Raw genomic sequence first — 20,211 nt, forward strand, 5'->3', positions numbered from 1 at the left:
TCCTTCAAGCTGAAATTAGTAATGTGAAACATATAAAAACGTACAACACACTAGTTAAGGTAAGTGTATATAGTCAAATTCAGAATACCCTAATACTGTATTATGGTGCTGTGTTAACCATTTCATTCTAGTATAAAGGTTAAAGGTCAGGAGTATTAAAAATAACTATAGCTATAATAATTTTAATAAATACACATTTAATAAATAAAAATGGGTGAATTGTGACATCAAACACATAAAAGAAGGAGAGCCTGAGTGGCTCAGTCAGTTAAGCGTCTGACTCTTGATTTCAGCTCAGGTCACCATCTCATGGTTTGTGGGACCAAGCCCTGTGTCAGGCTCTGCACTGAGAGCGCAGAGCCTGCTTGGGATTCTCTCTCCTTCTCTCTCTGCTCCTTCCCCTGCTCCTGCGTGTGCTCTCCCTCACTCTCTCTCAAAATAAAATAATAATTAAAAAAAACATAAAAGGAGAGAGCAAAAGGGTAGAGTTTTTGTATGTGATTGAAGTTAAGTTGTTACTAGTGTAAATTAGACTGTTATATCTAAAAGATGTTTTAAGTAAGTGTCATCGTAAATACAAAGCAAAAATCTATAGTAGATTCATGAAAGATAAGGAGAAGGGAGTCAAAGCTTACCACTACAGAAAAGCATCAGTTCACAAAGGAAGGAAGCAAGAGAGGGAGGAAGAATCAAGGGAACTACAAACCAGCCAGAAAACAAGTAATAAGATGATGTTAGTATCAATAATTAACTCTACTAAATGTAAATGAATTAAATTCTTCAATTAGAAAACAGAGAATGACTGGATGAATTAAAAAAAAAAAAAAAAAAGGCAAGACCCAACTATATGCTGCCTGTAAGAGACTCACTTCAGTTTTAAGGGCTTAAAGTGAAGGGACAGAAAAAGATGTTCCTAACAGGCAAGTCAAAACCTAAAGAGAGCAGGGGTAGTTACACTTATATCTGACAAAATAGACTTTAATCCAAAAAAAATGTAACAAAGATAAGATCATTACCTAATAATAAAGAGGTCATTTCTTCAAGAGGACATAACAGTCATAAATGTATACACATCCAATGTCAGAGCACCTAAATGTAATTAAGTAGATACTAACGGATCTAATGGGAGAATTAGGCAACAATAATAATAGAGTTCAATACCCTGCTTTCAACAACAGACAGATCATCCAGACAGAAAATCAATAAGGAAACGTTGGACTGGAGCCACACTTTAGACCAAATAAACTTATCACACATATGCAGAACATTCCATCCAGCAGCAGAGAACACATTCTTCTCAAGTGCACATGGAACATTCTCCATGATAGATCATACGATAGATCACAAAACAAATCTTAGCAAACCTAAGAAGGTCAAAATCATACCAAGTGTCTTTTCTGACCACAAGGGTATAAAACCAGAAATCAATTAGAAGAAGAAAACTGGAAAATTCACAAATATGTGGAAACTTAACCACATAATCCTGCACTACTAATGGGTCAGTAATCAAAAATTTCTCAGGATGCTTGGGTGGCTCAGTTGGTTAAGCATCTGACTTCGGCTCAGGTTATGAACTTGCGGTTCACGAGTTTGAACCTGGCGTTGGGCTCTGGGCTGACAGCTCAGAGCCTGGAGCCTGCTTCAGATTCTGGGTCTCCCTCTCTCTCTGACCCTCCCCCACTCGCACTCTCTCTCTTCTCTCTCAAAAATAAATAAACATTAAAAAAATTAAAAAAAAATTTCTCAACAAAGGAAAGCCCAGGATCAGATGTTCTCCCTGGGGAATTCTACCAAACATTTCAAGAATGGTCACCAATCCTCAAACTCTTCCAAAAAGTGGGAGAGGAGGGAATTCTCCCAAACTCACTTTACAAGGTTAACATTACCAAAGGCAAGTAAAGATATTATAAGAAGACTTTAGATCAATATCCTTGATAAACACAGACACAACAATTCTTCCTTTTTTTATGAAGTTTTTGTTTTAATTTCAGTATACTTGACATACAGTGTTATATTAGTTTCAGGTGTCACAAAAATTTTCAATAAAAATATTAACAGACCGAATTCAATAGCACATTAAAAGAATTGTACACTGGGACACCCGGGTGGCTCAGTCGGTTGAGCGTCCAACTTCGGCTCAGGTCACGATCTCAACTCACGGTCCGTGAGTTCGAGCCCCGCGTCGGGCTCTGTGCTGACAGCTCAGAGCCTGGAGCCTGTTTCGGATTCTGTGTCTCCCTCTCTCTCTGCCCCTTCCCCGCTCATGCTCTCTGTCTCTCAAAAATGAATAAACGTTAAAAAAAAAAAAAAAAAAAGAATTGTACACCCTAATCACGTGGACTTAGCCTGGGGACTCCAGGATAGTTTCACACATGCAAATCCATAAACATGGTACACCACATGAATAGAATGAAGGATGAAGGTCATAGGATTGTCCTGATAGGTGCAGAAAAAGCGTTTGACAAAATACAACCTCTTGTCATGCTAAAAGCTCCCAACAAATTGGGTATAGAACATAAGCACAAACCATAAGAGAAAAAAATTGATAAATTGGGTATCATCAGAATTAAAACATTTCCATCAAAAAATACCATTAAGAAAATGAAAAAGCAAACCATAGACCATGAGAAATTACTTGCAAGCACAGAATTAATATTGCTTAACGTTTTTTTTTTTTTTGCGTTGAGATATAATTCACGTAACATCGCACTTACCATTTTAAAATGTAATCTGAATGACTTTTACTATGTTCACTGTGTTGTACACTATCCCACCATCTAATTCTAGAAGTTTCTGCCACCCCAAAAAGAGACCTCTTACCTCTTCATCCCTTTTTATGCCTGAATCACATTCCATTTGGGGGATATACCACATTTGTTTACCATTCCCTAGTTGGCTTGTTTCCAATTTGGGCCTATTATGATAATACTGTGTGGACATGTGTTTTCAATTCTCTTGGGTCTATGCCTAGAGGCATAATTTTTGTGTCCTATGACAACTCTGTTTGACTTTTTTGGGGAACTGCCAAATTGGTTTCTACAAAGGCTTTATCATTTTACATTTTCACCAGCGATGTATGCGATCCCAATTTCTTTGTTTTTTTTAAGTTTTTTTCTAATATTCATTTATTTTTGAGAGGGAGAGAGAGAGACTGAGCATGAGCTGGGGAGGGGCAGAGAGAGGGAGACACAGAATCCGAAGCAGGCTCCAGGCTCTGAGCTGTCAGCACGGAGCCCGACGCGGGGCTCGAACTCACAAGCTGAGAGATCATGACCTGAGCCGAAGTCTGTTGCTTAACTGAGCCACCCAGGTGTCCCTGAGGGTCCCAATTTCTGTATACCCTCCCCAACACTAATTGTCTTTTTTATTTTAGCCACCCTAGGGGGTGTGAAGTAGGATCTCACTATGGGTTCTTCTTCTTCTTCTTCTTCTTCTTCTTCTTCTTCTTCTTCTTCTTCTTCTTCTTCTTCTCCTTCTCCTTCTCCTTCTCCTTCTTCTTCTTCCTCTTCGTCTTCCTCTTCTTCTTTTCTTTTACCCAGCCCCCAATTCCCCTTCCCTCTGGCAACCGCCAGTTTGTTCTCTGTATCAAAGAGTCTGGTTTTTTTTTTTTTTTTTTTTTTTTTTGGTCTCTTTTTCTCTTTGTTCATTTGTTTTGTTTCTTAAATTCCCGCATACGAGTGAAATCATATGGTATTTGTCTTTCTCTGGTTGACTTCTTTCACTTAGCGTTATACCCTCTACATCCACCCATGTTGTTGCAAATGGCAAGATGTCACTCTTTTCTGTGGCTGAGTAATATTCCGTAGTATATGTATACCATATCTTCTTTATCCGTTCACTTGTGGATGAATACTTGGGTTGCTTCTGTATCCTGGCTATTTTAAATATAATGCTGCAATAAACATAGGGATGCATATATCTTTTTTAATTAGTGTTTCCCTTTCCTTTGGGTAAATACCCAGTAATGTAATTACTGAATCATATGGTAATCCAATTTTGAATTTTTTGAGGAACATCCATGTTTTCCACAGTGGCCTCATCAATTCACATTCCCACCAATGGTGCACAAGGGTTACTTTTTCTTCCCATTCTCGTCAACACTTGTTTTAATTTTAGCCATTCTGGCAGATGTGAGGTGATATTTTGTTGTCTTTTTTTTAATTTAGTTATTTAATTTTATTTTAGAGAAGAGAGAGAGCAGGGGAGAAGGGCAGAGGGGGAGAGAGAGAATCTTGAGCGTGGAGCCTGACACAGGACTCGATCCCATGACCCTGGAACCATGACCTGAGTTGAAATCAAGAGTCGGATGCTCAACTGACTGAGCCACCCAGGCGCCCCTCATTGTGGTTTTAATTTGCAATCTCCTGATGATGAGTGATGTTGAGCATCTTTTCATGTCTCTTGGTCATCTGGATGTCTTCTTTGGAAAAATGTCTATTCAGGTCTTTTGCCCATTTTTAATCAGTTTTGGGTGTTGAGTTGTTTAAGTTCTTCATGTATTTTAGATATTAACCCCTTATTGCATATGTCATTTGCAAATATCTTCTCCCATTCAATAGGTTGGTTGCCCTGTCGTTTTGTTGATAATTTCCTTCACTATGCAAAAAATTTTCATTTTGGTGTATTCCCAATAGTTTTTAAAAATAGTCCCAATTTTGTTCCTGTTTCCCTTGCCTGAGGAGACATCTCGAGAACAATGTTTCCATGGCCAATGTCACTGCAGTTTTGCTTTGCATTTATCTAATAACTAACGATGTTGAGATCCTTCTTGTGTGCTTATCTTCTTTGGAGAAATATCTATTTTGATCTTTGGCCAATTTTTTTTAATGTTTATTTATTTTTTAGACAGAGAGAGACAGAGCTTGAGCGGGGTAGGGACAGAGAGAGAGAGGGAGACCCAGAATCTGAAGCAGGCTCCAGGCTCTGAGCTGTCAGCACAGAGCCCAACGCAGGGCTTGAATTCGTGAACCGCGAGATCATGACCTGAGCTGAAGTCGGCCGCTTAACTGACTGAGCCACCCAGGCGCCCCATCTTTGGCCAATTTTTAATTGGGTTATGTTTTCTTATTGTTGAATTGTAGGAGTTTTATTTGTGTGTTGATACTTTTAGTGGAATGGATTGATTCGTTTACAAAGAATTGTAGTCTTCTTAAGATTATCAAAGACCATAGACTTTTCCATATACCCAGGTCCCTTCTGCATCCTTCAGTAATGTTAAAAAAAAATTTTTTTTAACGTTTTATTTATTTTTGAGACAGGGAGAGACAGAGCATGAACAGGGGAGGGTCAGAGAGAGGGAGACACAGAATCGGAAACAGGCTCCAGGCTCCGAGCTGTCAGCACAGAGCCCGACGCGGGGCTCAAACTCACAGACCGTGAGATCATGACCTGAGCCGAAGTCGGCCGCTTAACCGACTGAGCCACCCAGGTGCCCCTAAAATTTATTTCATATAGATCTAACTAACACTTTTTATTACATTTGTTTGTAGGTATTTATCTTTTTATTATTGTAAATTATGCCAGTGTTTCAATGTTGACGAACAGCAAAAGCATTTGAAATACTACGTGGTTCCAACTCAGGCCAAGTTTGGATCTGTAACCTCAGATCTACTCCAGCCATTTGCTTTACAGGTAAGGATGCTGATGTCTAGAGACGCTGAGTGAGTTACGGAAGACCACACAGCACCTGGGTGGCAGAGATAGGCACCAAAGCCCAGGTATTCTGTCTCTGCATTTCTCCTGGATCCAGAGCTCTGCCGTCTCACCAACATCTATAAAATATGTAAGCCCAGGGGCGCCTGGGTGGCTCAGTCGGTTAAGCGGCCGACTTTGGCTCAGGTCATGATCTCGCAGTCCGTGAGTTCGAGCCCCGCGTCGGGCTCTGTGCTGACACCTCAGAGCCTGGAGTCTGTTTCAGATTCTGTGTCTCCCTCTCTCTCTGACCCTCCCCCATTCATGCTCTGTCTCTCTCTGTCTCAAAAATAAATAAACGTTAAAAAAAAAATAAAAAAAAATATGTAAGTCCAGGAAAATGTCCTTACACGCATTGGGAACTCCTGTTCGCCTAGGGACTGGCTTCACCCATCAAGATAGGAGTTAGATAAAAATTAAACAAAAATTAGGAGAAAAGGAGAGTAAAACAATGGTTAAATGAGAGAAAAAGCAAGATGTAGACACACACACACACACACACACACACACACACACACACACACACACCTCAAACCCTCAAACCTCCAGAGCTTCCTGCCTATGAACCGAAAGGGGGAGTGCGTTTCTTGGCCTTGCTGGCAGGTGTCTGCCTTCTCAAAGGCCCCACAGTCCTCTACTTCCTGAGGAGGCAGCAGCACAAAGCAGAGACACCGTCTCTCTTCTGGGTCCCAGCCATGGCTGCCACAGCCTCGGCCTCCTGGTGCCACCCTGGGGGAAAGGACAAGGTGATGTGGAAGGTGCTTGTCATCATGGCCCTGCTGCAGACACAGCTCCCAGGAACAGGTAAGGCCGGACAGATGGATGGCAAGGAACTTCCAGAAACTCTTCTTGCGTGTGTGTGTGTGGGGGGGTACGTAGCGGAGGGGTAACGAGGAGCTGGCGTCTCTTTCGAAGCTGAGCAGGTTGGATCTGCTCCCTTACAGCCGAGCTGGGCATCGGCTCAGACCCAGCTGCTTCAACGCACACCTGCCCCCAATACAGGTGTTTCTAGTGCTAACAGAAGAGAGGACAGTCCATGGAGGGGAAAGGACAGGGAGGAAGGGGGCAGAGGAGCGACTGAGGCAGGCCCAGTGCGGAGAAAAAGAGAGGGAGTATTTAACAGACGCTGGATGGGATGAGAACACGTCAGCCAGGCCACTTTTCGTACTGCGACGCTCGTCTCGTCTCTGCGTCTTCTCCTCGTACCCCCTGGCTGGCTCCGTCACTTGGCCTCTTTCCTTTGTCCTTTGCCAACAAAAAACACTTCTCTCGGTCAGACGGGGTCACGGCTGTGAGTCCGGCTGACTTGAAGCACCTGGACGGGGCAGGGACTGAGCAGCGATGTCCACGAAGGACGGAAGGGGCCTTCCTCGGGGCCCGTGTCTACACTCAGCTCTGTCATGGGTGTCCCTGCCCCCCCACGGCCAGGGGCTGCCCTGGGACACACCCATCGTGGCTCAGTGACTCACGCACCACCCTCACTGCAAGCAGCCCTCTATCTGAGGCCAAAAAGCTAGAGACGCTGACAGAACGTAGGGACGGATGAGAGGATGTGACCTGTTAAGTGGCGGTCGTAAGTAACAACCGACCAGTGAGAGAACTTACTCCTCACCTCATTTTCGCTCGCGGGAGCTGGGCTTTTCTAGACTCCTTTCACTCCCACCGTGTTGTCTAGGCCAAATTATGAGGACCACATGTGAAAAGAAAGACAAAATAGACTGTCTCAGGAGATTGGTATCATGGCATTTTTACCAGAAACAGGAGCAGCTGTATTTGAACCTAAAGAAACAGGAAGACAGGTCACAAACACATGTCCCTTCTCCACGTCACGGGTCACCTCAGTGCGGGAGAGCGTTTGGCGACAGTGCTGAGAGGGCAGGGGAGGCCCCTGGTGCTTCTGTTCCTGACAGGGAACATGGCACAGCCCCAGCCTGACACCTCAGCGGTTCTGAAAACTCTGTAAGGTCACAGCGTTCTTCTCGGAAGAGCCTTGTTTGGTGTGAGTCACACGGCCCTGTGAGGTGAGGGCCCCAGAGCAAGTCCCGGGCCCGTCCTGCGTGCGGGGGACAAGAGGGTCCCTGATGCCACAGTAGCCAGTGGATTCAGTGATTTCAGGGGAACAGCTGATGGCAATGGCTTCAGACCCTGGGCTTCAGGCCGCGAGGTACTTCTACGCGGTTTCCTCACCGGTCTGTTTGTGTTGGCCTCGGGGCCAAGGTAGCAGCAAACTAGAGTTAGATGAGGGGAAAAAAAAAAAAAAAGCTGCTTGGGTGACGGTGGCTGCCACGAGTGACAAACAAGACCCCACCCAGCAGATGAGATGCGGGCCTTGCCCAGTTCCACACACAGCGCCCAGGAGGAGGAAACAGGATGGACAGGATTTTCCATCATGCGAGGCCCCTTGCTGTGCTGGTGTGGGGATGGCCCTTTCAGCTACTCCCCTGAGAGGGTTGAGGTGAGGTGAGGAGAGACTTGGGCCTGTAAGCCCCAGGGCTGCGAATGGCATCGTGTTGCCTTTACAACTTTGCTCCGCGGAAAGGCCGCTGACAGAATTTGAGCTGAGGTCTCTCTTTTCTTGCTCAGTGAAGTCACCTATCTCCGAACTCTTTAAAAAAAAATTTTTTTTTAATGTTTATTTTTGACAGAGAGACCGAGCATGAGCGGGGGAGGGGGAGAGAGAGGGGGAGACACAGAATCCGAAGCAGGCTCCGGGCTCTGAGCACAGAGCCCGACGCGGGGCTCGAACTCACCAACTGCGAGGTCACGACCTGAGCCGAGGTTGGACGCTCCACCGGCTGAGCCACCCAGGCGCCCCTCCAAACTTTTTAAAAGTCTGCCTTTTAGAGATCTTTCCATTTGCCTTTTATGGAAATGCCCAGATCGTGAGGATCAAAGCAAATAATGACCGAGCGTCTCTACGGGAGGAGGTCTCCCTGGGTGACAGTCTGCCAAGCCGGTCGCCGGGGTCTGAGGCTAGTCGCGACAAAGGTGGTGTGCCTAGCGGCAGGGGCACGCTTTTGCCTGCAGGGCCCTCAGCTACTCAGTACCCCTACCTCCCTACCCCACTGTGGCCAAGAATGCTTCCAGCTGGTCAGTGTGGCCACTGTCCTTTCTCCAGCCGGGAGATGCAGCGCGGCCCCAAACCCTCAGGAAAAGCAGGCCCCCCAGGCTGGTTTGCAGCTCTACTTTCAAGGAGATGGCTGGATGTGGTGGCAAAAGTCAGGCCAATCATAGATGGAGTCCCGGTGTTGCCACTTTCCTAGCTGTGCAACGGTAGGCAGGTTACTTAACCTCTCTGGGCCTTAGTTTTCTCCCCTCTAAAGTAAGGATAACTTTCCTTGCAGAACTGTAAAGATGAGAAATGAATGTAATATGCTCGACACAGAGCAGACAGCCAATACATGGAAGCTGTATTAATTATTACTATTATTACATCACGGTCTGTTTTCTTGTTCTCAACATCTAGCAACAGGAAATGGAAACCCATGGTTAGAATTCTTAATTTGCTCTCAGCTGGGTTGTAAACAGCACTGGACATTTTCTCCATCTGTCGAAGTCCCACTCATCCTCCTTTTGATTTCTGAGCCTACAGCACAGGCACATGTGAGCGGTGGGGGGGGCCAACTGTGAACAAGGATCAAAGCTTGGGCAGGTCACCGGATGAGCGTTCGAACCGCCATTTTTCTTTTTTAAGACACTTATTCTGTAGGGGATACTCCCCCAAAGTGAAAACATGCTCCCAAGTGTATAATCTAAATAGTTAGGGGGAGGAAATTAGAGGGCAAAGTCCACCAGCTCGTCACTGGTCGGGATGGCCACACGGATCTCGAAGCTGAATGCTTGGCATGGGTGTCCAGTGACTGGGTATTTAAATGCAAACGTCTCGAACGCCAGATCTCTGCTTAAGCTGCTCAGGGCTGGACATGAGGGGAACTCCTAAGCGGTGCCAGGACAATGGCATTTTCACCAATATTTCGACGTCCTGTCACTGGCACTGCTCATCCAGATGAGCTGCTTAAGTTCTCTCCTTTGGCATTTCTCCCACTTGCTGGCTTAGAGACCCCACTGCTGTGAAATGTCCCCCAGAAACAGTTCTGGGAAGCTGTCGCTTAGGTAACTGACCACTGCTGTATGTTTTGAAAAATGTTTTTTTTAATTTTTGCCTTTGTCTTTAAAAAATAAGATTTAACTTTTACTGGATGTGCAGTCTTACTTTCGAGAGTCCCCCAGGCATCGTGTCTTGTGTTTTATTTAGAACAGTTAAGGCACTTCTTCGGGAACTGTTTTGCATTAGAGCTGTCCAAAGACACCCTTCGGGAGTCTTTTTCTCCTGAGCCATATGTACCTGTGGTCAGCTAATGGATTAAATAAACAGCGGGGACAGCTCAATATAGACTTCTTCTCTGCTCGGGCCCGGGCGAGTTCTTATTAACACTGACCTGATGGTAGATTAAATCAATTTGAGCAAACATTCAATCTGCTTAATAAAGAATCCAAACCAGCCACTTGGCACGTTAGTTGAAACAAACTGATCTGGTGAGTCACCACCTTTCTTAGCCATCCCTCCCAGCCTGCAGAAAGGAGTCTATGTTCCCCAAGGGAAAAGACACCTCAGTCTTGTTTAGAGAGGTGCCTAGCGCTTAGCGCACTGCCCTGAGTTGAGTCCACATGCAATAAATACGTGTCAAATGCATTAAAGTGGGTGAACGAAAGAATTCTAGATGTTTCCACGTAATTATGTTAACTTTAATGGTTTACGAGGAATATATTGGAATGGTGTTATTTGGACTTCCCTTCTAGAGAATTTAGCATTTATTTTTTTATTTTTTTATTTTTTTTGAGAATTTAGCATTTAAATCTAAACCCACCTACCAACCAACCAAACAAAATTTGGCTGGTGGAGGGGACAGGACAGTTTGAGGAAACAGAGTGACTCAAAATGAGTTGCTGGGATGGTTTAAGATACAATCTGCTGTTATTAAAATTTTTGATATAAAATTTCCGCTATTTGTTTTTGGACCTACAAACAAGATAATTTCATATGATTCAAATAATATTGTATCTCAAACATAAACGAATGAAGGAAGACGTTCGTTTTTCTGACTTGGCTTAAACCCTAAGGAAAAAGCAGAAAATAAACAAGGCTATCCACTGTGGGAGAATGTTAAGTAATAAACTTAAAAAGGAAAAAAAAAACTCATTAATGAGAGGCACCAGGAGAAAAATAAGAGTTTGTGGATGATGGCAAAAATCACAGTATACAATTGCCTCAAAATATGGAAAGAAAAAAGCAGTTTAGCTGGTGTAGTCTGATTTGGTCTGAGTTACCAACTAAACGTTCCAAGTAACCATTGCTTCTCTTAATTTGAGGTATTTTCACAAAAATATCACAAACTCACTGGAGGAAGTTACGCATTTTTTAAATCCAAAATCTTACAAGCTGGCCCAATAACTTCAATTTTCCTTCTTTATGTTCCATTCCAATATTTTAAAAAGAGTGTACACGAATCTTTTTATGGTTGCCATCATAAAAGCATTTCCGTGTGCTTATTTTTCTTAATAATCTATCGTGAGCATTTTTTTTTTTATGCCTAGCCTTCACGATGGTTTTTAATTGCTATGTAAACTTCCAGAGTTTATGTAACATAGTTTCCTACTTCTTTATTGTTGGACATTGGGCTGTTTCTAATTTTTGTTATTATAGCTAAGCCTGCAAGAAAATCTTTACATACGTAGCTTTAAAACTGTCTTTTGAATTATGTCCTTGGGCTAATTTCTCCCAGGGTTGACAGTTAAAAGAGTAAGTTAAAGAATATTTCACAGGATACTTTAGGCTTCTGTTGAAAACGATCCAGTGGAGGAAAGAGAGTTGTTTCCTAACTCTGACCATCTGCAAGTGTCCTGTCTTCTCTGGGGCAGCTACACAGTGGAGGGAGAGAGCGGGCCGTGGAGCTAGAAAGATCTGGATTCTGAGCTGCCGCCCTCAGAGCCTGTCCTTCCTCTATAAGATGGCGGCAGTCATGTCTGCCTCCCGCAGGGTACTGGGGAGCAGAGACGCCACTCAGAAGTGCCGCTCACAAAACGTTCCCCGAAAAGTCGTAGCCAGTCAGCATGTGGGCCCCAGTCTCGCAACCTGCAAAAGACAACAAGCGTCATTTTTCCCAGGGCGACAGCTGGATAACATCTTTCTTCTTCTCTGTCGCTAAATCGCGGGGTGAACTTGGGCAGACAGCTCTCTCCGGGCTTTGGTTTCTCATCTGCGAGATGAGAAAAGGAGAGAGTCGAACGTGCCTTGCACCTAGCAAAGGAATTGCATGTGGTCTTGAAATTGCACTTTTTGAGAACATTTCCTTATCGGCCCCCACCGCGCTGGCATTGGCTCCCAGGATTCGGAAACTAAACTTCGACTCCGTGCGGCTCCAAATACTTTTTAGGTCTGGACTTCCACCTTTATCACAATATCTCTAACTCTCTCGCGGGAGCCTCTGGCGTGAAAAATCCAAGGACGAGGCCCAGCGTTTTCTGGCTTATTAAAACCCTTATGCTCGTGCCCTGACTGCAGATGTATCGGGGGCGGGGGGGGGGGGGGGCACCCAAGGACTTGGTTGGTAAGAAGTGACTTGAAGAGAGAGCAGATTGCTGTCTGAAGCAGCGGGACTGCAGTGGGGGAGGTGTCAGGAGTTTCCACCAACCACTTTGCTTGCCTGCTATGATTTGTGCTACTCAGCAACTGATTTTCAGCTCAAGGTGGGGGGAAAAAATAAATAAATAGAAAGCATTAGAAAACAAGGACAGGCAGGATCCCTGCCCCGTCCAGACCGCCGCTCTCTGAACGCAGTCATCCCTTTATAGTTACGAAGTGACTTCCTACACCCTTCCTTACTGGGTCCTCGTTGCCATCCTATGTGGGCAGCAGATGAAGCGGTAGGATTCTCTCTTTGTGAACACAGACAATGAGGCTCCGAGCTTTGATGACCTGGCCTAAGAGTAGAGTGAGGCCCCAAAGCCGGTTTCTCTGACAACCTTGTCCCGTGTATACATTCTCGAGTGTTCTCTGCAGCCTCTTTCCCGGGTGCTCGCTTGTCATTTGACAATGTCATACCCCTGGTGACTGAACTCTGAGGCCGACCTGTGAAGGCGTTCCTTTTAATAAGCATCCTTTACTGTTTTCCTCTCAATTTTGGAAGAAATAATAATTTTGATGCTGTATGTCCTCGTGTAATAGGCTTTTTTTTTTTTCTGCCGAGTGTACGAAATATTCGGTAGCTGATACGGAATTATGTTTCTCTCTGGCACGTTACTACAATTCTGAGCTCGGGTTTCCCACAGATTTGGTAAAATCCTTCTTCTCTGTTTCACTGTTAAGAAATAGAGCTGTTTGGGAGCTTGTCTTGGGAGGGATGGCCCTCAGTTTGCAACCGACACAGGTCTGTGTGTTCGCCTTCCGCAGCCCCGCCGCCCTACGTGTATGTGAAAACCAAACGTGTAAAGCTAAATGAGGTTAAATCGTATTTGAGAGGTTTAGATTCTAAGTAATAGCCTGTAATTCATCTGTTGGATAAAAACGTGTCTTCATACAGGTGTAAGATTTTATGTGTGAGATTTTAAAGAACAGTACAGTGTTACACACAGACTGAGTGGAGATTGGTTTTTTGGCTTGTTTGTTTTTGTGAAAATCCTCAAGGAGTGGGGAATTGCCTTTGAATGACAAACGTCTGTGAGCAGTCTTCAATGATTTATGCCCTGAGTCCCCTTGCATTTGCTTGAGCTGAGCTCAGGGAGGGCAAACCCTTTTGCTGGTGACTGGAGCAAAACAAATCAAGTTAAGAAATCCGCTGCAGAGAAAAGTACGTGAAGCATTGAAGAACCACGTATGTGAATTTCTGGTACCTTCCCAAAGCTGGCCGGCAGGACGGCTGGGACAGGAGTGTTCAAGAGCTTCCACAGGACATTTGCAGGGCGCTGGGCTAAGAGTGCATTGCCTTTGCAAGCCTTGGGGTTTGGGGAAGACAGCCCAGAATGTAAGCCGATGCCACCATTTAGGATATAACAAATGCCTACTTCTCTCTGTCGCTGTAGATACTAGAAACTCAGTGCTGCGTTTCTGTGTTTCGCCAGGTCCCCTCCATGCGATACCCCCGCCTGGGTCTAAGACATAATGTGACGGCCCCTGAGTTAGAACTGCCCTTTCATCATGCGGGCTGAGGGTGGTGATGGAGAATTGGAGAGAAGAGGTGTTAGGGGGGAAAGAATAGAAAAAGACAACCTGGGGTGCCTGGGTGGCTCAGTCGGTTGAGCCTCCGACTTCGGCTCAGGTCACGATCTCGCGGTCTGTGAGTTCGAGCCCCGCATCGGGCTCTGTGCTGACCGCTCAGAGCCTGGAGCCTGCTTCGGATTCTGTGTCTCCGTCTCTCTCTCTGCCCCTCCCCCGTTCATGCTCTGTCTCAAAAATAAATAAACATTAAAAAAAAATTTAAAAAAAAAGACAGGGCCCAGAATGGCCAGAGCGACCTGCTCCGGGGAGAAGGCAGCTGTTACCAGGTGACTCCACCATGGGAGTAGCCTGTGCCCAAGCCCGGTCCTAGCAAACGTGTGTGCCAGTGCGTGCTGACCCAAGTGCTCTGGTGGGGGTGCAGGCGCCCGTGCCCTACTGTGCATGTGCTGGTGTGGGATGCCATGTGCGAGTGTGTGTGTGTGTGTGTGTGTGTGTGTGTTCTGGTGTGTTCCAGTGTGTGCGTGCATGCACTGGTGTCCAGCGTTCACGCACTGCTGTGCCTGGTGTGCGTATGTGCCTGTCTGTGCACTGACGGACACGTCCCGGGCACGTCTTATGTGTTTCCGTGTGCACCAGGGACTGGTTTGGTGTGCCTGGCACGTTGGTCGGACTCACAGTTGGCAATCTAGGGAGGTGCACACTAGAGCTGAGACGTCTCTGTGCACCTTCCAGAGATTCTGTGCCGGAGGGGGGCGAGAAGTCCAGACTAGAATCGCTAGGATCCTGGAGAGGAGGGGTGGCCTCTTTATAGATGCAGAGTCTCCAGGTCCCCCAACTCCCTTCAGAACATCCCCACCTCCCGACGTGAGCCTGCTGTCTTTCCTTCACGCCGTCCTGTCCTTCTTCCTCCCAGCTCCCTCCACTAAGACGCTGACTGCCTCCTGTGGAAACCCGTAGGCCCCCTTCCAATCAAGCCCAGATATGCGTGACTCTCCTGGGCCCGCTCTTACCCGTTTGTTACCAGCAGTCAGGTGACAAAAGAAGGTGGAAAATGTACTGTTCTCAGAACTCAGAATTAAAAACCCAACCCAGAGAGTTCCCGATGGTGAGTGTTTCGCACAGTGGAAGCCCAGTACGAAAACAGTTTCAGGAACTTCCCCGTCAGCAGAAAGCGTCGCGAGCTCCCCCAGTTCTCACCAGTTCTTTCCACGGTGGCCATCTTCTGTGTTTTGACTAAAGTTGTCCAAATGCGTGTGGTGCTTTTCTTTGTTTATTTCTGCCCTCGGAATAGAATGGCAAGCAATCCAACCAGGTGGGTTTGGCCTACTTTGGCCATCGAGAGTTGGTGGCGCCAGACCGACAATTATTTTTAATATCTGATTGTTCAAACAGATACTTGAACAATCTGATGGTTCAAACTTTTGATTGTTCAAAAGTCCAGGTCAGCTACTGGACTTAGCAATGAGTAAATAGTAACCAAGCACATCTCCTGCACCCAAAGTCAAACAACCAGTCCTACAGATGGTTGGCCAAGCAGCCCAGTGACCAGGCCAGTGTCTTAGAGATGCCCACTGAGTCACTGAGAGCCCGTAAGTAAAAGAAAAGCTTCCCTGGCCCAGTGGGTCACGTTCTCTCAAAGTCTTAATTTACCCACAGGCCTGCTTCTGTACGGTCTGGCCTAATTGTCGTCATTTTGTGAGCCTGTGCTAATTTCCACGCTGAGTTTAGTAGCAAAGGAGGGGTATATCAGGAGATACCACCCAGGGCCGTTTTGAGTTAGGCCAGAGCGCTTCAGAAATTCCCCCTTTGATGTCCTCAGATTAGAGAGAAATCTTTGTCTTTTCTCCCACTTAACTATCAATGCTTCAAAGCTCAGACCTATATAAAATACACACATGCTTTCTGGACAAAATGAATCTTGTCCGTTTTCTTTGGATTTTAGTGGGAACAATAAAGATTGAGCTACAAAAGGTTGGCAAAGAGGATTATTCTTTTTCTTTCTATTAAGGGTAGAGGCTTCAAAAAGAACAGCTCAGAAAGTCAAATAATTGTATCCACTGCAGCTCACCTATCCATCTCCCTGCTGACCTGGTGTGTGAAATCCCCTTTAAAAAGTTGGCCAGCTCTCACCTGCCCATTGCAAATGCTGTATTGTTAAATGCTCCCATACATAATTCCACAAGGGAGGCTGCTATAAAGCAAATTCCTTCCGTTTCAACAGAGCGCGCCTCGTCAAGGATAGCTCTTTGGGGTGAGGGGAGGGGTGCCTCTAATTTTCAAAGCTTTGTCATCTCATCTTGGGGAGGGAGCTGCTTGGAAACCTCAAATGGGTTGTGAATAAAGTTATAATCACGAACGCTTGCAATCTAAAGGGCCCAGCAGGGGAGAGAATGTGGAAGGGAAGATTTAGAGAACAGTTTTTATCTTCAATTTCTTGATTTCGTTTGTTTGGAAAAAGCAACATCCGTTAGTTTCTAGCTATGGCTCTAAACACAAAGTCTCAGCCTTGAAGTTGATCGAATCCCTAGTTTGTTCTCAGACCATAGCTTCCTCAGAAGATTCCTGTCAGCCATTTTGAAGAGCACAAAATGTCTCCTCTGCGCCAAAGAATAAAGAGAGGATTTGGCTCTTTAGGCATTTTTAATTTGGGGGTTGAACATCTTCTAGCAGCATTCAAGCCGGGAGTGATTTCAATTAAAAAAGAAGAAGAAGAAGAAGAAGAAGAAGAAGAAGAAGAAGAAGAAGAAGAAGAAGGGGTGCCTGGGTGGCTCAGTTAGTTGAGTATCCAACTCTTGATGTCGGCTCAGGTCATGACCCCAGGGTCGTGGGATCCAGCTCTGCATCAGGCTTTGCACTGAGCATGGAGTCTGCTTAAGATTCTCTCTCTTTTTCCCCTCTGTCCCCTTTCCCCCACTCATGCTCTCTCTCTTTGTAAAAGAAAGAAGGAGGAGGAGAAGGAGGAGGAGGAGAAGGAGAAATCTACCTTCCAAATTGGCCAGTCATCTCAAACTTAGTACAGAGTGGTGACCCAAGGAAACCTGTATTGTGCTTCTGGGTCCTGGGTCCTCTCTAGGGCATCCTCTCTATGGTCTTGGATAGTCATCCTGTGGGTTCGCTCAAACCCATGGTCTTTCTCCAAGTCTGACCCAGCGTCATCGCCAATCTCTTTTACTACCTCCGTTCCCTCTCTCGAAGGTTTAAAAAACCCTTTTAGAGAGAATACACAAGTCACATGTAATTGGATTTTGAATTATGCAAATTCAAAATAATGCAATGCAAAAAATTAATGTCTCAATTTAAGTGCACTGTTAAAAATAATGTGACTTTAAGTTTGCGCTTATTCTTATGAGAAATTAATTTCGCAAAGTCGTCAAGCATGCGCCTCGCATGTTGTTTAACTGCCTTGTAATCAGAAGTGGCTTGTGGTAATATGATTAGGTTGGGGTGGGGGGGGTCCAACGCTGCCAGTGAATTTTACCTTCAGTGACAGGAAGAGTAGATGGAACCTCTCTGGGAAGTCTTTCTATGTGCGGCTGGCCTGATGTGACAGAATCACAGAATATTTGAGCTGGGGAGGATAGATATCTCCAAGTTCCAGTTGGAGATTTTACCAGGGAAGAAACACTTGCCTAAGAAATCAATAAACCAGCTGAATGTCACGTAGAAAGTATGTGGCAGAGTCAGCACTTGAACCCAGGACTTTTGGATTTTTACTCCAGCCGTCAGTCCTCTGGGCCTTCAGGTTGCCATGTTGTAAGTAAATGGAGCTTCCTGAACTGGCCGCTTGGGTCTTAGGTGCCCATGAAGATGCATGGCACGTTGGAATGGCGACCACCAGGAGCTCAGGTGACTGGGTGGTGTTAGCTCAGCCTGCCTATGAGGCCCTGACGGTGGCCGACCGGCCACCTCCATGAGCAGAAAACATGCTTAGAAGCGTGTTATCAAATCATTTAGGAATGGATGGATTTGTTTTCTAATTTAGCAATTTTCATCAGTGTACGTTTTCACTTATCTGATTTCCATAGAACGAACATACCTATTTAATTTTCTTTTTAAAAAACGTTTACTTATTTTCAGAGGGAGAGAGAGCACAGGTGGAGAGGGCAGGGAGAGAGAGAGAGGGAGAGAGAGAATCCTAAGCTGGCTCCACGCTGTCAGCACAGAGGGGCTCCATGTCGCGAACTGTGATATCATGACCTGAGTTGACATCAAGTTGGATGCTTGGACGACTGAGGCACCCAGGCGCCCCACGTTTAATTTTCTTAAAGAGGGACATGCCCAGATTTTCCTTTCGGTTGTTCCCCAACCTAGTGTGGGCAGGACGGATTCTTAGGACTTGGGAGGATTTCCCTTCAAGGGTTTTCTGTTAATGCCATTTCACCCGGGATTCCCACCCTCCTGCCGGGCAGCCCCCTCGGGAGGGAAAAGAAAATGCCTTTGTGTGGCTGAATCAGTGACATCTCTGACTTCTCCGCTGAGGTTGTCCAGGGCCTGCGGTGACCACAGGGACAGTGACCCACTGATAGAAGATTCTGGCAGCCAAACTTGCCTCTTATAGTGACAGGGCATCTGTTAGGTTAACCTGGTTGGGGAGAGAAGATTAAAGCTAATGAGAGACATTCAATTAATTTTCCTGTTTAGTGAAGAAAGTGTGTTTTAACGATATGTTTCATTGTCAGAAACATTATCAGAGGTTGAAAGAAAATTCAGAGCAGAGTCATGCGTCTTACTTCATCCTGAATGTGTTTTCTGTGCAAGCAGGACAATGCTGCTTGTAATAAGTCCCAGCCGCCGAGCTCCAAGAACTCACAAGGGCTGATGGATGTCTGGCTGGTTTGGTGAAGTGACAAGCAGCAAGAACAGCTAACATCTGTTGAGAGGAACTCGCTTGCTGTGTGTTTTTCACATGTTTTAGGTCAACCAATCTTGTGGCACTTTTATTGGTCTTCGTTTTGCAGGTGGGGGGACAGAGGCTCGGCGGCGTGTGGCTAGCACAAACCGGAGCTGGGCTTTGACCCCAGGGAGCCTGCCCCTCCCCCTCCTCCACAAACCGTATTGCTTCTGGGTGGGGGATAAGAGCCTGACATTTGTCATGAACTTCAAGGGAGGAGCTGAGGGCTGCTTGCCACCCTCAAGGGTGATGGATGGAGAAGGGAGTTGCAAAGGGCAGGTCCGGTGGAGGCAACACAACGTCCCCACCTGAGGAAACCAGCAAACACCTGCGAATGTTCTCGGTAGCCCCCCACCCCAATCCCTGGACCCTCCTTCCCCACTCTCAGGGTGGGTCCTGGGGTAGAGAGCCTGGGGGCATCTTCCACTCAGGGCCCTCGGGACCCTGACGCACAGCCTGCCCCCACGCCCTGCTGGCCTGGTCTGGTCCTGACGACGCTTCTCAACTTCTCCTAAGACTATCTGGCAAGGTTCTCTCTACGATGGCTCAGTTTATTTGTTTTGAACGCTAATTGCCATTCGCCATGATGCGGCTCAATGAGGAAAGGGAAGAGGCATGTTAACATGCGATAAAGACACGGGTCTTTGCCACCAGGCATCATTAAGGGAAGGACACTTGCAGCTTAAGACATTCATTTCCTACCTGGGTGACCGTCGAGCCCCTGCTGAAACGGCCGGCAGAGATGCCGATTGGGGGGTTGCCGAGCCAGCTCTGTCTCCTCCCTCCCTCCGGAAAATGGAAGAAGTCTGTCAGAAGGGAGGGTACCTCCCATCTCGGGAGCACCGGGGTTGCCCTTTAGAAAAACATCGCCAGCACATTCTGCGATCTCGAAATGAATCTGAATGGTAATTCAAGCTTCGGGGCTTGTTCTGGACTTTAGACAGTGTCTGTCTGCTCCAGAGCCTCCTTTCTCCTGCTCCAAATCTGACATCTTGGCTCCACCATAGCAGTGGCCTCCATTGGCAGGAGGAGAGGCCACGGTGGCAGCTGGGGCTGGCCCCTCCTGCCCTCCGTGTGGTCTCCTTGGCTGGGGAGGGAAGAAGAAAGAGTTATGTTTCCAGGTCACAGCTGCCAGGGGCCCCAGCTGTGAGGCAGGGCGGTTCTGGTTTTGTTCTGAGTAAAGAAATGCTTCAAGCATGTTCTCCTGGGGAAGAGTCACTAGAAATTGGCCACTTCTCTCGGTAGCTTTCTGCAGTCAATGAGCTTTTGAGAAACTGGATTAAGGTCCAGCCCTGACTTGCCAGGAAAGTGTGTTTCAGTCAAGAATACATTCTCATTCTAGTGAGACCTGTTTGTTTACACACAGGTGGATAGGGGACTAGGGATGACCTTGATTTTCTCTGTTGTTGCAAAA

The 20,211-nt window shown here is 46.1% G+C and overlaps 1 protein-coding gene across 2 annotated transcripts in view; it reads left to right on the forward strand.

Annotated features, from left to right (window-relative positions):
* The first annotated feature begins 6,304 nt into the window (after positions 1–6,304).
* CD247 (CD247 molecule) overlaps positions 6,305–20,211 on the forward strand; it is a 72,899-nt gene continuing 58,992 nt past the window's right edge. Inside the window, exon 1 of one of the 2 annotated variants that reach the window (XM_053909351.1) lies at positions 6,305–6,495. In XM_053909351.1, the coding sequence (XP_053765326.1) occupies positions 6,387–6,495 (109 nt within the window). In that variant the 5' untranslated portion in view covers positions 6,305–6,386. The remainder of the gene's footprint in view (positions 6,496–20,211) is intronic. The other variant, XM_053909352.1, reaches the window with a different exon arrangement.

This window comes from Panthera pardus, unplaced genomic scaffold (assembly GCF_024362965.1).
Source record: "Panthera pardus isolate Hobbes unplaced genomic scaffold, ASM2436296v1 HiC_scaffold_21, whole genome shotgun sequence".
NCBI classification, from domain to species: Eukaryota; Metazoa; Chordata; class Mammalia; order Carnivora; family Felidae; genus Panthera; species Panthera pardus.